This window comes from Lepidochelys kempii, chromosome 21 (genome assembly GCF_965140285.1).
Source record: "Lepidochelys kempii isolate rLepKem1 chromosome 21, rLepKem1.hap1, whole genome shotgun sequence".
Taxonomy (NCBI): domain Eukaryota; kingdom Metazoa; phylum Chordata; order Testudines; family Cheloniidae; genus Lepidochelys; species Lepidochelys kempii.
Genome location: NC_136400.1, coordinates 2460611 through 2480449, shown reverse-complemented (window position 1 = coordinate 2480449; position 19839 = coordinate 2460611). Strand labels below are relative to the sequence as shown.

Here is a 19839-nt window from a genome sequence, read left to right as displayed (position 1 = left end):
ACACCACTCTCCCCTCTGAGGATTACCCCCAGCTGGGGGCTGGTGCCAAGTAGTGTCTTGAGGACGTGAGTGTTGAACTGTCCCTGTGATGAAATGTAGATTTCTCGTTCACACCTTCCCTTGCTGGAGAATGGTCGCTGAACTAAGTGATAACCCAGGTGACTGTGTTGATACCTGTCTGGGTGTGCCAGTGTCCCTGAAGAACTGGTTTAAGTCGGCCTGTCTGACTCTGGAACATGTTACAGCAACGTTATACAGTAGAAACTGGTAACTTTACATACACAGCTGATACACACATTTTACCAGGACGATAATGTTCAGCAGATTACAACGTTTCAAATGATACCTAACAAGCCATACTTTGTACAAAATTTATCATAGTCTTGTAAAAATGGTGAACATAATACTATTGACCGTCACACCCCATTAGCACTGAAGTCGGGCCTGGGTCTGTGAAAGGGCATCCCCTTCTGGACAGAGCCTAACCTCTGACCTGTCCCCAGCCCATGAACTCAGTTTCATAAATGCTGAAAGCTTCCTTCTCTCAATCAGTCTTATCACTCCTCCCACCCCGATTCCAGGATAAATGGCCACAGGGCAAGATAACGAGCAGTACCACAGACCTGCTTTCAACTGAAGCTTTGTCTACAATGACAAGTGAACGACAAAACTTTTGTCATTCAGAGGCGTTGAAAAAAACCACACACCCGAAAGACAAAAGTTTTACCGATGCTTTATGAACAGTGCTTTGTCGGCTCTCCTGCCAACAACACTAACACTGCTCGTTGGGGGTGGAAATTGTTTGTCGGCACAAACAGCGGCTACATTGCGCACCTTTTAGCAGCATGGCTGTAGCAACACAGCTGTGTCGCTAAAAACTGCATAGTGTAGACATTGCCTGAGATGTGTCCTGTGCGTAAATCATGCCTGTGGCCTTTTGGTGTCAGAGGTGTTGCAAGGGGAGAGAGGTTTGTGGCATGGCAGAGACCTTCTGCCTTCAATCCCTGCTGCTCGGTTCCCTGGGGTGATCAGGGGGCTTCACAAAAGCCAGTCTTTCATGATTTTCCAAAGCCGCCCTTTGGCTCTTCTGAGAAGGCTCACAGAACTCCCTGCCTCTTCCCATGAGCTACCACCATCCCACGTGGGCACGAAACAGTGAGCAACTCCAGGAGGCTGAACGTCCGTGGCTGGGATCTGACTGACGTGAGTGCAATGGGCTGTCTTGGCCCTACCTTTTCCTCATGGCCTCTTTTCTCTCATAGGCTGTAAAGCGATTCCTGAAGCTGGAGTGTAAATGCCACGGAGTCAGCGGCTCCTGCACCCTAAGGACTTGTTGGTTGGCAATGTCAGATTTTCGGAAAACTGGGGATTACCTTAGGAAGAAATACAACGGGGCCATCCAGGTGACAATGAATCAGGATGGCACCGGCTTCACCGTGGCCAACAAGAACTTCAGGAAACCCACCAAAACAGACCTGGTGTACTTTGAGAACTCTCCTGATTACTGTGTGATGGACAAGTCAGCAGGTAAGAACCTGCCCCAACAGTTGTCTGCATGGCCGGTGCGGCGGGGAATCTAGCAAAACATCTCACACCCCCTTGTCAGGCCTGCAGCCTCCCACTAACCCAGGGTAGGACTCCCACAACCCATATTAAAGAGCAACCCACCCCTTGAACTATTCGTTCTCAGCCCAATTGTCAAATTTAGGCAGCGCAGGGCTATCTCACCTTGTTACCACTTAGAGAGACAAGATGGGTGAGGTCTTTTCTTTTATTGGACCAACTTCTGTTCTGAGAGAGACAAACTTTCGAGCCACAGAGAGCTCTTCTTTAGCCCAGAACTGTCTCTCTCCCCAGCAGAAGTTGGTCCAATAAAAGATATCACCTCCCCCACCTTGTCTCTCTAATATCGTGGAACCAACATGTTACAGCCACACTGCAGTTACTGCTTGGCATTTGGCTTGCATGTGTAGAGAGCTGCCTAGCAAAAAGTGAGGTTTGAACTGGGGCCGGGGCTGCAAGAGCAAGGCAGAATGTAGGGTAACCTACAGCACACGCTGTGCATTCTCTGCTATTCCATCTCTTTGTGGAAGGTGTCCAGGTTTCAGAGCCATATTTATTCCCTTCTCTCTGCCGTCAGAGGCCCCACAAAACCAGTGAGTTGCAAAACAGCCCCTGAGGGTGTTTACTGTGGAATTTCTCATGAGAAGAAAAAAATTAAAATAAAAAACCAAACATTATCTTCCCAGCCAGAAGAGTCTGTGATTGTGAAAGTGCAACTGGCAGACAGCTGCCACTTGGCCAGGCTGAGAAGCAAGGGATTATGGGAGCTGCCGTAGGTAGCACGAAGGACATGAAGGGGGCTGGCTCTGTGCTGTATGCCTGGGAAATCAGAGGTGCCTCAGGCAACAGGGCAGGGGAGGGCTTCAGCAAAATACCAGCTCAGTCGGCTGTGAATCTTGTCCCTTCCAAGCCTACAAACGTCCAGGTGTTAGGAAATGGTGAATGGCAGTTGTCAGGCTGCTGCTGAGAAGGAATCAGAAGAGCCCCACACAGGCAGCCCCGCTCTGGGAACCCCCCAGCCATTTGTAAGCCTGCTTATCGCTGGGTGTCACTCAATACTGAGCGAGGGGGTGGTGGCTACTTCTCCTCTGGGGCTTCCAGCCTAATGTACTAATCAGCTCGGAGTCCCAACAGCCGGGGGGGGAGCCAGCCCACTGGAGTTCGCCTTACTGGCCTCAGGAAACTCCTGTCAAACGTCCCTGTGCCTTTCCCCACGTTCTGCCACCCACCCACCACCAGGGCCCTTCACAGCACAGGACCCAGCTCTAACCAGCGCGGGTTTGATCTGGTTACCCTATATGCTCAAACAGTGCATTGAGGGCCCAGGAATATCAGGGAACCATCCCCCAGTATTACCAGGCAGCTGCTGCCCAACCGCTGCTGCCCACACCTGCCCTCCAAGGTATCAGCATGGTCCCTGGGCAGCAGCCCGCACTAGACGTGAGCAAGGGGCAGAAATGCTGCTGGGACAGAGATTTGCGTTGCACCGGTTTGTCTAGAATTTCACCTGCCCCAATTCTGGTGTATGTGATCGGAGACTCCCTAGGCCCTTCATGGACACACTGCTCCAGCACGCAGCCAGGCAGGGTGTGCACGAGCTGTTACTGCAGGCTTTTGAGTCACAGTAGCCACACCGCACGGGCTTGGGGTGACGTGCAGAGAAGCCCAAGTCGCTGCTACTCAGCTTCTGCGGCAAAACCACCGGTCTCCTGTGTGACGGTTCTGTCCACCAGGTCAAACAGCCCTGCCCGGCCATCGGCTTCCCTGGCAACTGGCACAGCTCCCCGGACCCAGCCGTGCAGTACCCAGGCAATCTGTGGGAGAGGAAAATAGCAATGAACAAACGGTTTCTACATTTAAATGAGCCACTCGCCCCACATTTATTCTGTGCCTCAGCAGCCCCGAGGTATTTCTACCTTCTAGTCCCTCCAGTCCCCTTAGAATCATAGAATCATAGAATATCAGGGTTGGAAGGGACCTCAGGAGATCATCTAGTCCAACCCCCTGCTCAAAGCAGGACCCATCCGCAATTAAATCATCCCAGCCAGGGCTTTGTCAAGCCTGACCTTAAAAACTTCTAAGGAAGGAGATTCTACCACCTCCCTAGGTAACGCATTCCAGTGTTTCACCACCCTCCTAGTGAAAAAGTTTTTCCTAATATCCAACCTAAACCTCCCCCACTGCAACTTGAGACCATTACTCCTTGTCCTGTCCTCTTCTACCACTGAGAATAGTCTAGAACCATCCTCTCTGGAACCACCTCTCAGGTAGTTGAAAGCAGGTATCAAATCCCCCCTCATTCTTCTCTTCTGCAGACTAAACAATCCCAGTTCCCTCAGCCTCTCCTCATAAGTCATGTGTTCCAGACCCCTAATCATTTTTGTTGCCCTTCGCTGGACTCTCTCCAATTTATCCACATCCTTCTTGTAGTGTGGGGCCCAAAACTGGACACAGTACTCCAGAAGAGGCCTCACCAATGTCGAATAGAGGGGGACGATCACGTCCCTCGGTCTGCTTGCTATGCCCCTACTTATACATTCCAAAATGCCATTGGCCTTCTTGGCAACAAGGGCACACTGCTGACTCATATCCAGCTTCTCGTCCACTGTCACCCCTAGGTCCTTTTCTGCAGAACTGCTGCCTAGCCATTCGGTCCCTAGTCTGTAGCTGTGCATTGGGTTCTTCCATCCTAAGAGCAGGACCCTGCACTTATCCTTACTGAACCTCATCAGGTTTCTTTTGGCCCAATCCTCCAATTTGTCTAGGTCCCTCTGTATCCTATCCCTGCCCTCCAGCGTATCTACCACTCCTCCCAGTTTAGTATCATCCGCAAATTTGCTGAGAGTGCAAACCACACCATCCTCCAGATCATTTATGAAGATATTGAACAAAACCGGCCCCAGGACCAACCCCTGGGGCACTCCACTTGACACCGGCTGCCAACTAGACATGGAGCCATTGATCACTACCCGTTGAGCCCGACAATCTGGCCAACTTTCTACCCACCTTATAGTGCATTCATCCAGCCCATACTTCTTTAACTTGCTGACAAGAATACTGTGGGAGACCGTGTCAAAAGCTTTGCTAAAGTCAAGAAACAATACATCTACTGCTTTCCCTTCATCCACAGAACCAGTAATCTCATCATAGAAGGCGATTAGATTAGTCAGGCATGACCTTCCCTTGGTGAATCCATGCTGGCTGTTCCTGATCACTTTCCTCTCATGCAAGTGCTTCAGGATTGATTCTTTGAGGACCTGCTCTATGATTTTTCCAGGGACTGAGGTGAGGCTGACTGGCCTGTAGTTCCCAGGATCCTCCTTCTTCCCTTTTTTAAAGATTGGCACTACATTAGCCTTTTTCCAGTCATCCGGAACTTCCCCCGTTCGCCACAAGTTCGCCTTGACCTCAGCCACCCCATCACACACACATGCAGACCCACGGCTGGCCTCTGCCCCACGTGGAGGGAGCCCAGCCATAGCTGCCGCCGTGTTGCAATCAAGCCAGCAGGGGGCGCGTACACCGGCGGAAAATTGGATGAACTGACAGGGCAGAAGTCGCTCACGACCAGTTTGTTGCTGCCTTTGGCACCTGGCAACCCCATGGAGCAGCACGAAGGTTTCAGTAAATACCAGGAACCCTCCTCCGGATGCAAAGCCGTGCTCCAATCAACCAAAACACACAATAAACCAACCACAAACTTTGCCACCCTGGTATAACCTTCACAGCCAGCCGGGGCCACTTCAGACATGCCTGTACTTTTAAACTCACAAAGAGGAGCAAAAGAGTCATCAAGCCAGGCCCAGGGCATATTCAGACCCGACTCTCTCATTCAGACACACACACACACACACACACACTTCTGACAAGCTAATATTAAAAATTTAATTGTCAATAGGGAAAAAAAACTTAAATTTTGTTGAATAATTTTTTTCACCATTTGGGGATTTTTTGGTCTGAATTTTTAATTTGTGAAAAAATTCTAAAAAGCAGCAAAAGAATTCAAAAACGTTTCACAATGACTCGTTTTCCAACTAGCTCTAAAAAGCCCTAACAACATAGCAAATTAAAACCAAATAGCCCGTGGTTTATTAATCATGCAACTGGAATTCCATTGCGATTGCAGCCATGCACGGCAGGGCTCTGCGGCTGGACTCGGCGGGTGCGTCTACACTGCAGCTGGAGCGAGACTCCTGGACCCGGATGACAGACACATACAAGCACTGGAGCTAGCTTGCTAAAAATAGCAGTGTGGATGTTGTGGCCCAGGCTGGAGCTCAGGCTCTCCAACCCGCCCGCATCCCTAGGCGTCAGAGTCCCAGCCACGGCTGTCTACACAGCTGTCTCTACAGTGCTAGCCCAAGTTTGTGGAGTCGGGGCAGGAGGCTCACTGCCAAGGGCTCCAAAATGCTGTGCAGACAACCTGCCAAGCTGGGCTGCAAGGCTCACCCCCAGCTACAGTGTAGACATGCCCTGACGTCCTGGCTGTGCCGTGCACCGTGAAGTCAGTCAGAAAAGAGACTCAAATGACTTGACTTTTCAGTCTTGCTTGTTTTGGGGGAGTTGTTTAAAACGTGTCCCAAATACTAAACCCACACACGGCACTAGTGTAATGCCAACAGTCCCCAGGAGATAGGATTGAACCTGGGACCTCTGGAGCTTAGTGCATGAATCTCTACTGCATGAGCTAAAGGCCAACTGGATGTTAGCTAAGGCTGTAGAGCAGACTCCTTTTATCTCTCTCACTAAGTGGGCTTGGTGCCAGTAGATGGGTCAAAACACCACATGCAGGAGGTGTGTGGGTTACACTATCCCCTTCCATCAGAGACTCGCAAAGCACTTTCCGCTGCACAAACATCAACCTGCATAGCAGGAAGTGACAAGAGCTGCTCAGGAAAGAATTCCCTCTCCTCCCCCAAGGGGAGAGGGTTTTGATAAAAAAATGAAACCCCCAAATCTAGCACAGTTTCAGTTTAATACCCAAAAGTTTGTTTGTTTTCAATGAAAACATGAACATTTGTCAAAAATAAAAGTTTTGAATGAAAAACTAACCATTCTTTTTGACAAAATTTCAACCCCCCTCTAGTAACTATTACCCTGTGTTACCGCAGTGGGAATCAAAGTAGAGAGGAGTGAAGTAACTTGCCCAAGGTTTTGCAGTGAATCAGAGGACAGAGCTGGAAACCCTGAAGTCCTGTCTCAGTTCTTTGCTCTTCCCACTAGACCTTGCTGCATCCGCCAATAGACTCATAGACTTTAAGGTCAGAAGGGACCATCATGATCATCTAGTCTGAGCTCCTGCACCTTGCAGGCCACCACACCTCGCCCGCTCCTGAAAGAGCTCCCTAGCCTCTGGCTGAGTCACTGATGTCCTCAAATCATGGTTTAAAGATTTCACGTTACAGAGAATTCACCATTTACCCTAGTTTAAACCTGCAAGTTTAAACTAGTCCTATCTAAACTCTGTCTCCATTTCAGAGGCTGGGAGTCAGCCGGTCTGGCTGACCGTTACACTGGTGTTAATCCAGAGTAACCCCATTCATTTGCACCAGGGCAAAGCTAAGCAAAATCTTCCAAAGCGATCTTCAGTCACTCAAAGTCTCCCTTACCTACCTAGACCATTGCAGAGAGCAATGAACAAACCTTTCAATGGGGTTTTCAGAGCAGCACCAGGCCCCGATCCTTGTTTTTTTCTTTGCGTGACCAGAGAAGCCAGTTCACTGGCAGCTGCAACAGCTTTGCAAAGGCCGTTAGCCCTGGAGAGGACCTCACAACTGGAGTGAGACATTTCCACTTCTAAATCGGGGTTGGCCAGGGCCACTTAACTGGACACTCAAGCCAGCTGTCTGCTGATGGCTTGGTACAGGTCCCAGGTCCAGTAGCTTCCTGCTGTGTATAAACCTTTGCTCCTAGTAACTCAGCCTCTCCAGCCATCATACAGGATAATTAAACCAGAAGTGAAGGGAATTTGACACGCGCTAGTGGGGAGAGCTCAAGGGAGGGCTGCTGTGTGTTCCATCCAGCTCCAACTAACTCACCCCAGGGGAGACAGGACCAGGCACAGCGAGAGAGCAAACCCAGGGAATGCAGAGCCAAACAGCAAAGACGAGAGGGGGGTGAGGGGGATAGCCGTGGCCTGTACCTGGCTCAGAGAACAGATTAGTGCATGGACAGAGGGTGGGCTGGGGTGGGCAGGGAAGATTAGCAAATCTGAGGGGATGTTTAATAGGAGAGTTTCAGCCATTTTAGGAGGTTGCTTCCAAATCTCCACCTCTCACACACTAGGAGCTGCCACGAGGGTCTGGCTTCCCAGCCCTTCTGGCTGATGAGCTGGTGCAGCTGGAAGGCTCTGGGCTAGGAAAGGCAGCTGGGAAATCACCCCGGGTATGCAGCGCTTTCCAAACAAGCAGCGGCGAGCCTGAGCCCAGGGCTAGCCCTGGTTGTGCACACAGGTAGACGTGCGAGGAAGATCCCCAGGGCAGCAGGAGGGGCTAAGGTAGCAGAGGCTCTCCGTGTTGTTTAAAGCATGCATGACTGGGTATTTCCCTGCTGCTGTTAAGGGGGCTTAGCTGATCCCATTTAGGTCCATGCATGCAGAGGCCCTCATGTGTGGGAACCAATTCCCCATTTCCCTGCGCCTGGTGCAGTAATTTACACCAGTGGAGAGTGAGTGTGGAATGGCACCATGCCAACGTGGCAGTGGTTCCCACCCATGTTGCACTGGTCTAATCATCAGCCTGAGGTGCAGGATCACGGGGAATTGGGTCCCAATGATTCCTGAGCACTAGCCAGTAGATGCCACGCTTGTGCTTTTGTTTATGGGCTTAACACAGGATCCGGGACTTCAAGGCAGGCCACTTCGTATGACCAGGCTCTACCATGGGGGCCAGTTCTCAGAGCAGCTTGGGGCAAAGTGTCTCTATTTCTGAACCCATCTGCCCTGTGAGTTATGAGCCACAGGATACAAATGAAACATGGTTCAAGGATGTGGTTGGTTGAAAATTCATCCAGAAAATTGTGCTCTGCATTGCATAGAAAGATGCCAGGGCTGTTGTGTAAGGAGTCACGTCCTCTCTGGGCGAGGGAGCTGAATGCTAAGGCAGAAAGACAATTCGTCCATAGATCTGTAAACTTACTGCTGTTAACCCACAAGGCACAGTGCAATCCCTGCACCCAAGAACCTACCATGTAAAGCCAGTAAATTAGGAGCTCATACACTGCTAAAACAGCATGTGTTTAAACTCAGTCTCTCCAACTTATATTGCAGTAGGGCCTAGTGGCCCCCCAATCCTGACCTGGTCCCATCATGCGAGGGGCTGTTCAGACAGAGAACAAAACAGGCAGGCCCTGGCCCACAGACCTTACAGTCTGGATGGACAGTAGTTGGTTGCAGAGAGCCCCTGATAGCAATGGGTGGGACATCCTCCCAAGAACTATGCAAGGGGCCACCATGGAGCGTTTTCATTCATGGCGAGATTGAGCAGGGACAGTGTAATGAACCCTTGCTTCCTTCCCACAGGCTCCCTGGGGACGGCGGGTCGCGTGTGCCATAAGCTGTCACGTGGGACTGACGGCTGTGAGGTTATGTGCTGTGGCCGGGGCTATGACACCACCCGCGTCACGCGTATCACCAAGTGCGAGTGCAAATTCCACTGGTGCTGCGCCGTGCGCTGCAAGGAGTGCGAGGACACCGTTGATGTGCACACGTGCAAAGCACCGAAGCGGGCCGAGTGGTTAGACCAGACGTGAGGAGACGGGAAGCAGAGAGGGAAAAACAAAGTCAGGCACGACCTGTGCTCCATGGGCCATGGCATTCCGGGAGCTGCAGTTCAGCTGCATGGCTTTTATTTAATTAATTGTGCAAAGCACTAATGACAGGACTACATTTCCCAGGAGATACCGTGGACCCTTCCAACTTGCTCAGCAAAACTATCCCCTTCCCTAGAAGGAGTCTGCAATCATTGCGTAAACTGTGAAGCTTCCTCTGCCCATTGTCATCCTGCAAAAGGTCAGCGCAGCTGCTTACGAACTTGAGACCGATCATCGGAATGTGAGTGACTGGTCCCTGTGTGTCCCTAAAGAATTTTGTTGCTATAAATTAAATTTCACCAGAAAACCAAAAAAAAAAAACCCAAACCACCATCACCAACCTAGAGCGAACAATGAAATCCTTGCAGAAAGCTCTCTCTCTTTGCTTTGTTTTTAGCAAGGCCCAAGGAAGGATGTTGCAAAGCCTAAGGAAGCTCGATGGTCTCAAACAGACCCAGCATGTTAATGCACGGCTGCACTATAGACATAAGATGACAAGAGCAACTCTTTGTAAGTGGACTTTTCTTCCACTCCTCAATGAAGATGACAGGCAGAGTTGCAAATTGTCACCCAAAATCTGAATAACTGCTAAAGGAAAAAAATATCCATCGAGTGAGAAAGAAAGAGAGCAAAGAGTCTGTGAAGATACTGGTAGGTGTTAAAGTAAACTAATATAACAGTGGCTCTTTGTAAAACTCATTGTATGTTGTGTATACTGCTTTATTATTTTAAGATAAAATTCATTATAAACTTATATCAGAAACCAGCGCTCTTTGCTTTGTGCATTACTACACATGTGACTGGGAGCAAGAGCTTCTCTGCACAGTCTCCAGTACAGAAACCAACCTGCTTCCCCACTCTGCTTAAAGCCTGGTGCCGTCTTCCAGTGAGATTTCCACTGAAATGATCATTCTTGGTTTTCCGTGAAGATCGTCAGCATGCCAGACATGTCCCACCAGAACAGACCAATGGTTCATATACTCCAGCCTCCTGTCCCTACTGCTGGCTGCCTCATGGGCAGGCAGGTCTCTGTGTAAGCCGCCTGACTGCACAGTGTACTAGGTTAGCCTCCAGAGTTTCGCTGAGTTGCTAAAACTTCCACATTATTGACCAGAATTGAAGTTGATAGAAAAAAATATTTGTTAGCACCCCACACACACTACCCCTGGCCCCCCACCACCGCAGGCCCTAAATTAGGTCTGGTCTACACACAGAAATTGCACCAACTACCATTTCTGAATGAGTATAGTTCAGTCAGCTCAGCTCAGTCAGCTCTCCATTTGGTTTAAGGGTGCTTTACATTGATTTGTTAGCCACTCTGAACTGGTTTAAGACTTTCCTAACCAGCAGGTCACACCAATTTTACTAAATTGGTTCAGAAACGGATTTAGCTAACCCAGTGTAATGTTTGCATATAGACTGACTGGGCCACTATTTGTGGTGGGCAGTATTGTGCCGTAGGAGTTAACTGTAATATAGAAAAGGAGGACTTGTGGCACCTTAGAGACTAACCAATTTATTTGAGCATGAGCTTTCGTGAGCTACAGCTCACTTCATGGTATGCATCCGATGAAGTGAGCTGTAGCTCACGAAAGCTCATGCTCAAATAAATTGGTTAGTCTCTAAGGTGCCAAAAGTCCTCCTTTTCTTTTTGCGAATACAGACTAACACGGCTGTTACTCTGAAAACTGTAATATAGTGTGTCTGATACACTACCTCCCGCCTGGTGGGTTTGCAGCAGTGTATTTACTGGGATACATGTATAGTTCATTTTTGTGTCATTCTATACAAGTCCTTTAAAGGAAATACATATGAAATGCCACGATACTGAATCAAATTGTAAAGGATGCCTCTAAACTCTCCTCCCCAAGTTTGCTTCCCTATTTGCCCAGGGCGAGTCATGCTTGTGTGATGGCTGAGTAAAGTGTCACGGGGTTTCCAGGATCAATCATTCTGCTGAAGGGCAGGCGAGTAAACGGCGTGCTGACCCTGTACATTTTCATGCAAGTTTGCAAAGGTATCATAACCCTAAAGCAACTGGAATGAAACCCAACTTCCGTGGAAACATGGCCCACTGGTTTCCATGGCAATGGACAATTCAATGGTTACATTTTTTTCAGCTGCAAAAAAAAAGGGGGGGGGGCGGGGGGGAGTCCTGTCTGTTTTCTGTACCTCTTTGTATTTCCACCACGCCTCAGAGAGCTGGGAAAACTCTCTGACGATTAGCCTCCTCGAGCACTCAGCCGTTAGAGATGCAGCCAGCAGAACGGGGGCAGGGAGGGATTAAAGCAAAGGGATTTTTTTATTATTATTTTTAAACCATGCCTGTGCCGTTTCACTGTTCGGAATGAAGCTCCTGCCCTGGACTGTGGTTTTACCCAGCTCTGCCTCAGGAGTGACTAGGCTGAAGTAGTGGGGGAACCAGCTTACCTAGACGCATCCCAGGAATCTAAAGCGTTTGCTGGTGAGCCAAGCTGTGAATCCCCGCCTCCGCGTGGCAAGTTGGTGTGGTCTGCCCAGGTGTGGAAGGGGCTCCCCGTCTGGCCCCTGCTGAATCCTTTTCATATAGACAAGGTAATGAGCTGAAACTTTAACTAGAGTCTTGTGTGAAATGCAGTGGCAAAGAACTCACCCCTCGGCCAGCCTAGAGCAGGGCCCGTGCAGCACTGGATGGGTGTGTGTGTGTGAACACGGACTAGAGGGGGCATTTCATCAGCACTACGAGACGGTACATCTGTTACGGCCCAGTCTGTATCTGCAGCGCGTTACCAGCCCCTGCTGAACTCCTGGGATGGATGAAATTGCTTTCGCCATGTGTGCACTGGGTTTCCACGGCCCAAAAGGCTGGTGCCTCCAGGCACTGATGTGTCCTTTAGACAGGCAGGACAAAGTCTTCTCTCAACCTTGCTTTATCAAGTCCAGATTTTATACCTGCCTCTTCCAAAAGCCAGGCCGAAGCGCCTGAACTCCTTCGCTTTGCGATTGTCACTCACATGTTTCATCCCAGTTAACAACAAGCCATTTTCGCAGCTGTTCCCTACCTGACAGGTGCACAGCAGCAGCAGGCTCGGGGCACACGACAATGTACGCACCGTGCACTGGAGCAGAGGCGTTCCCTTCTGCGTGGCCATGGTGCAAAGCCATTGTCCCCGGATCTCCGTTGTACCTCACTCTGGGCCTTGCAGCCAGCGGAGAGGGAGCAGAGGCGGTTTCTCGTTTGAACGGTGCTCATATTAGGCAGTAGAGCGCCCACCAGCAGCTCCCAGCCTCTCTCAGCTGATGCAAGGCTTTGGTTCAAGGTCAGGTTTGTTCATCTCTGGTGCCTCCCCTTGGGCTTTCCAAACTCCTCTGGGTTTCCGACATTATGCAATTTTCACAGCAATTTGTTTCCTCGCCAAAGGGTGTTGGTGGAATTCCTGCAGATTAAGGGGAGGAGAAGGGCTTGTACTCCACCCAGGGCATTTCAAACCTGCTGTAGCGGACGTGTTCACCAGTGCCAGATCTAATCTACCAGGAAGAGCACCCCTCATTTATCTTCATTACGGCCCCATCTGCCATCAATTTAAGACAAACTAATGTGGGTAATGCACCCAAAATGGGCCAGAAAGGACCCCAGTGCCCTCGGAGCGGAAGAAACTTTTCCGTCTCCCTGCAGACCTTTCGGGAGTGCTCCTCTGGCAGAAATACAGTGTTGCTGGTTTACAGGCCCACCTGATGAATGATAGGACATGTGCTGCACCTTCATCATGAATTGCCATTGAAGCCTTGGAATATTTTTTCTCCCTGAACGTGGGTGTTCAGTATTTTAAAGCAATGGAGAAAAAAGTCTTGAGCACCATCCAACAATGCTGGCAGGCTGCCTCAGCCACTGGGGTTTATTGGCTTTCCCTTCCAAGCTGCAAACCACACCAACTCTACGAGGTTAACCTTGGGAAAGCATCATTTCACGGTGGGGCAGCAGCTGAAGGGGCAAGCCTCTCAAGCACTGGTAATTGTGGCCTTCCCCAACCCTGCATGACGGGGAATTATAATGACACAGGGCAGTGGATTAAGGATGTCTGTTAACAGTTATTAGAGAAGCGGCTAGAGGCCCCAAGTGAGATATAAGGCCCCATTGCACTGGGGGCTGCACATATCTAGTGTGAGACGGTCTCTGCCCCAAAGAATGTATAGTCCTAAATAAACCAGGTAGACAAAGGATGAGAAAAAGGAAGTATTCTCCACACTTCACAGGTGGGGAACTGAGGCATACAGAGACTAAGTGACTTGCCTCTTAGGGGCACACAGGGGCGTCTGTCGCAGAGTTAGGAACTGAAGCCAGATCTCCTGAGTCCCACTCTAGTGCATCACAAGACCGCCCTGCCTTTTGGGTTAGTTTTTTAGGCACGAAGAAGCAGCAAAAATCACAGGGGTCCAAATAAATGCAAATGAAACAATCCACCACTACCAATGTGTGCTTCTCCTAGGGACATTACTGGAGACAGATGAAGGGGAATGAGCAGCCAGAGGCAAAATAATCATTTTTTCTATAGGACATTACAGACAAAAGTCTCAATTCTGGCTCCAATAAGCTTACAATGCATGGTAGACATGAGATGCGTGGGGGAGGTGAATTTTTATGCAAAATTAGGGAGTGACTTGGTTGCACAAGGGGCAGGTAGGGGATGTGTCACTCCTCTGTCGATGCTTACATCTATTTAAACAGGGCAGAAGTGTGACATCTGAGGGACTGGGAAAATACAATCTGAGCTTTAATACACTCCCAATAAGGCAATAACAAGTTCCAAAATATTTCAGATGAGCTGTGCCGGATCTGTGCGAGGCACTCACCCAGGTAGAGAGAAACCGTGCAGGCAGGTGCGTGAACCAATGTTGGAATACGTCTAGGAGATCACTCAGGTTGGGTGCGTGTGACCTGCACACAAGGCAGGAAATGTTAAAGTTATGTTCTCCCCACAAAGGTGGTCCTTAGCATGATAGACATTCATCAACTGCGCAGGATTATCCCAGTCTTGCAAACAGCAAGACCAAAGCAGGAGAGTTAAGGGCCAGATCTTCAAGCACAACTGCAGCTGAAACCAAGGGGAGCTGCAGGTGCTGAACACCTTTGAAAGCTGGGCCTTGCGTGGTTTGCTTAAGGCCAGAGGAGGAGTCCAAGCAGGACTGCATGCACATCCCAGCCCTAGCAATGTAGAAATGTATTCTTTTTTCCCAGCTGTGCATGGGATAAGGCACAGGGCAGGCAGTGATGCCTGACACTTCCCTGGGTTTGAGTGGGTTGCATAAACAAAGGAGCTTGTATCGATGATACTGAATCATGTCCAAAGTAGCACAGAGAAGGACAGTGGCGTTAGAATCACAGAATCTCAGGGTGGGAAGGGACCTCAGGAGGTATCTAGTCCAACCCCCTGCTCAAAGTAGGACCAATCCCCAATTTTTGCCCCAGTTCCCTAAATGGCCCCCTCAAGGATTGAGCCCACAGCCCTGGGTTTAGTAGGCCAGTGCTCAAACCACTGAGCTATCCCTCCCCCTAGATAGGGATGGTTAGCAGAGGGCTCTCTCCTGGCTCTGCAACCAACTTGCTGTGCAGCCTTGGAGAACTCCCTTTGCCTCTCCACCCATCTGTGACTACACAGAGGCCATTATGAGACAGCTAATGTTTGCCCTTTGTTCTAGCATCAGACAAGGGATTAGTAATTAAATATCTAGCAATTAGAAATAAGTTGGCTATATGGAACTACCTTCTTGTGCTTAATGTGGAGACTTTCCATTTGCAGGGCTAATGAAATTCAGACCTCCCTTGTGCTCTGCTACAAACGGGACCGACAAACTCCCCCTCCATTCACCACAAGCCTCCTTAGAAAGCAGATGTTTTCTATCTGTAAGAGCTTACTAAGGCTGGAGTCTTGTCAGGGGATACTCGATTCCACTCACTAACCTCTCTTAAGTGATCTGTGCTAAGTGTATGGAAAGCCCTCCATGGAAGATCGCGTGCTAATCATCCTGAAATTCATCAAGGCCTCTCTGAACCAAAAGACAAGCAGCAGAATTAATTGCTTGATGGATTTCTGAATGGATGTCTGTGAAGCTGAGATCTTGGACAGGACACATAATGAGGCTGGGTAAGAAGTAGTATGCTGTGCTTAATTTGTGCCAGGGCTGAGCCCCGGCACTCTAGGCTTGCTGCATCCGTTATGAATGTAAAACAATTGCTTGAGCCCGGGCACCAGTTTCATTACAAATGAAGCACCAGTTGGATGTATCCTACACTTCTAAATGGACAGAGATTGAGTACAGAATTTTCCTCCTCAGAAGCCGGGCATGAGCGAGAGCCAGCACTACACCCTGGCTACACAATGACACGCTCTTCGTAGATAACATGGTGCTACTTACAAGACATGGTTAAGGTCAGTAACAGGCTCTTAAGGAAAGCCAGGGGGATGCTCCAATGCGCCCCAGCCCTGAAAGTGCCTCCTTGCTGCCATAGACCCATCAACAATTTGTACACTTAGCCAACAGCCCATGCTGTGCGCTTCTCCTGTGTGTGTGCATGGACACAAGGAGCTCTGCCAGCAGCCACTAGCTGTCACCTTGGGGGGGGGATACGCACATGTGCTCACCAAGCAGTCATGTTCCCCCCCAGCAGGGACCAAGCGCCAAGCCCCAGGGTCAGAGTTCTTGGGACCTTTGTTGCATAACCTGTTGTGACCCACGTGGGAGGACTTTGTTTGGTTTGGTTACCGCCTCCAAGTCCATTATTACTGAACATGAGACATGGGAGGCTGCCCCAGAGAGCATTGGAGGAGGGGGAAGGGCTGGATTACGGCCCTGGAATCTCAGCTGATGACTCAGGACAAGAGAACGCACTAGCCACAGAGTCTGCTGAATGACTGATGATAGCCTACAGCGGGATTACAGGGAACATCTAGACAGCAGGGTGTTTCTGAGCCCAAGCTGTGGTTGCATAATTCAGAGACTAACAAGCACAGAGGAATGCATCACTGGACAATGCTCCAGGGCTAGAGCCAGGAATTCACCAAACAAACAAGGAGCCAAAGACTAAGGAGAAGAGATCCCCTACTCTGAAACCTAGAGAGAGAGAGACATTAGCCCCATGGAACCAGTCTAATACAATGAATTATGGTAGAGACAGTGCGTTACACAGCATCCTCCGTGCACCGAAGGGCTCAGAAAGGGTTTCGCAGGTTTCCAATCCGGACTGAAGGGGAAGTGGCTCAGAGGAGAGGCAAAGCTCAAAAGAGACAGGCAGCACGAGAGACAGCAACCCACCTCTGCCAAGCCACAGGCAGCAGGGCATGCGATGCCCTGACAGGGAGGGAGGGAGGCTGGCTGGTGGCCAGAAGGGCGCAATGGGGCAGGGAAGCAGAGTGAATGGGTGGCAGGAGACTGGACGGAGTGAGACCATAGAGGGTTCAAGGTGGGCGTGGGTTTCTGCTGCCATGGTCTATATAACCCCAGAGTGGAGGGCACAGCGGCAATCGCCCTACACTGCAACCTGGATAAAGAACAGTGGAAGCCAGCTGCCCAAAGGCAAATGAGATGCCCGTTCGCTCTTTTGAAGTGCAACATACATGGAAAGCTGGCGCTGCCCATAGGCTGCTGGGCAGGACTTTATACTGCACCTCTTCCTCACCTCCCGCTCTCTGTGCACCTTCAGCAGCTGCCCTGTCCTCTGCTTCCTCGGGAGAGGAACCCCCTGCCTCTGCAGCCCTTCTGACCCTGAAATCCTGGGCCTTGGCTCCCACACCCCAGCACCAGATACTAGCAAACTGGGGAGTGCTGGTCCTCTCCCCCAGCCCCGAAAGGATCGGTTCAGTTAATTTATGACCATGGGAATCCGATAAGAGCATCCACCTCCTTCTGGGGAACTAGCTCACTTTTTAACCTCTTCGATCTGCTGGTACTAGAGACCTGTGATCCAGCTGAAGGAGCGAGGCAGGCCCCTGTACCACCCCGCACCCGCTAACCCCTCTCCAGTCTGTATTTCTGGAGGTTTTCACCCATTGCTTCCCAGAGAGAAAAAGGATGAGCATGTATTTAATAACTGGAAGACAAATAAGCTCCAGCTACTGCTGCAGAATTACAACACCAGAGAACAATTTGCTGCATTCCTCCAAAGCCCTGTAGAAACCCAATTGCCTGCTCTCAGCCAACACAGGTACCAGACACCAAGTGCTCCGTAAGCAACCAGACCGAGCCCCCAAAGTGCAAAAACGAAATAAGTAAAAAGCTTCACGTTACATATAAACCAGCCGTTTGCACCTTGTTATTAATGGTTTTGCCTGTGACCCCTGAACCCTGCCTCGCTCAGAGTCAGGGATCTATGAGCCTTGGCACCTTCACAACAATTCCAAAACGAGGGGGTGGGGAATAAATAAATTGGACGCAGTAAGTGGGAATTAGGCTGCAGCAAAACTGCCCCAGCCAGGCCAGGGCTTTCTTCGTGCCAACATTACACTTACACTGCGCTTGGGGAGCAGTGCATTCCCACCCCGTGGGTAGTGCTGTCACTACACACACGCTGATGGATACGAGTGAAGTGAGTGGCACACGCACCTGTACAAAAGGCTTGCAGTGTTGTAAATAAATCACTAGGAATCCTACTTCACCAAGGGCCTTCCCTCTTTGGCTTAGAAGCCTGAAGGAAATGATGTCGTCTCACACAGACCCTGCTACACAGAAACATATTGCAACCCGCAAAATGCCGCATCAGTCACAGCAGGTCAGTGAGTGGAAATCGTTTTAATTACAGGATTTATTTGATAGATGTTGCAGAAACAGGAAACGCTCATACCTGTGCAAAGGGGACTAAATTATAGAGAGAATTTCTAGCAGAAACAGGTTTATTTCTCTGAATCATTCATTTATCCAGGCCTCAGTTTAGGAGCATAAAAAAGGGACCACCACAAAGAGAGACTATGTTCCCTGGCTGAGTGCGTTAAATGGGCCTGAGAGAATTGGTATCCCAGCCCACTGACTTCCAGTGGAATCTGAGCACTTACCTCCTGTAGGTGGCTTTGAAATCTCAGTCCTGACAAAGTTATAGATAAACGAGCAGCCGAAAGTCTATGTTGTGTCTCAGGGGTAATTCATAAAGTCGTGTAAAAAGCCCAAAATGGCTGAGAATTTCAGAGCTGGAGGGCAATGGACTGCAAAGCCCGGTGAACAACAAACCTGGCGATATTTGAAACACAGAGCACTCTCAGCCATGCTTGCAGCTGTTTCCATCACTTCTCACTGACTCAACTGACTTCTAGGCTTGAATGATGTTTGTGGCTATTGTGTGGGCTGGTTGTGTAGTTGTGCGGGTGGTAAATGATGGGGCGTGCGCCTCCGTGAGGAGCTGGGTGTGTTTCAGGTTATTGTGTTGCACTTTGCTTCAAAATTCTTAAATGGAACACATGATAACAATAGTTGATTTTTCTATCTTCCCTGAGCAGTCGTCATTACTCATTTCTATAGATGTACCTGTGCATACCACTGAGGGATAGTTAAATGGCATTGCAATGTATGGTCAGGTGCTGGGACACTGCTCACAAGTGGCAAAGGAATGCTATGTAAGGCATGTGTGGTTCCCCTAAGAAATGAAGCAGAGCGGCTCCCTCATTAAGAATCCCTGACAGCGGTGGAAAGGCTAGCAGATTTGCATGACAGGGGAAGTTGCTAGCACTAGTTTCGGCACAAGCCCATCCCCTTTCTGTTACTGTTATGTCAGGGGAGGACAGTGAGAGAAAGCAGCTCTTGGGATGATACATGGGAGGCAGGGCTTCATTTATAACCCCACACAAATGCTGGAAAATGTTCAACTTTAAAAAGCATTAGATTGGTTACCTTCTGGGCCCCTGTGGGCCATGAAGTGAAATTACATGAGCACAACATGTCTATTAATCACAGCAATGATTCCACAGTGAGAAATAGCCCCACTGGCTTATATTCAACTGGAAGGAAAAGTTGAGAAAATTACCTACGGGTAGTTGGAGAACTCCAAAACTTTGTCAGTATCTTTCTGTAGATCTTCCCTCTTGACTCCTCCTAAATGAAATCAAGTATTTTACCTACTGCTTACAGCAAAGGCCCCGTTAATGCAACTGTACAGTAGGAGATGATAATGCTGGGCCCTGGTGCCTACCAAAGGGGGGTCTTTCTCTCAGACACAATTGTGACATAAGAGATACTCAAGAAATGGATATGCTAATGACTGGCCGCTTCACAGTCCTTCAGTGACAAATTGAGCATGGATTAGCCAACTCCTGCATCAAGAGGGAATTACGGGGAAAATCTGAACGGTAGGGGAAACATCCCTTATGTAGCCTATTGAGACTGCATTGCCACTGTTTGAGATCAGATTTCAGACCCCGACCTTGCCCACCTGTTCCTTGGCTAGGACCTGAGACTGCACTGAGGGGCTGGTGGGAGGGGATGCTTCCACAGGATCAAAGGTTTGGC

At 49.6% G+C, this 19839-nt stretch overlaps 1 protein-coding gene across 1 annotated transcript in view; it reads left to right on the top strand.

The window, feature by feature from the left end:
- Nucleotides 1–10085, top strand: part of WNT2B (Wnt family member 2B) — a 42813-nt gene extending 32728 nt beyond the window's left edge. The window contains exons 4-5 of the mRNA XM_073319951.2: nt 1263–1527; nt 9083–10085. Of these exons, the coding sequence (XP_073176052.1) occupies nt 1263–1527; nt 9083–9312 (495 nt within the window). The 3' untranslated portion in view covers nt 9313–10085. The remainder of the gene's footprint in view (nt 1–1262; nt 1528–9082) is intronic.
- The last annotated feature ends 9754 nt before the right edge of the window (nt 10086–19839 follow it).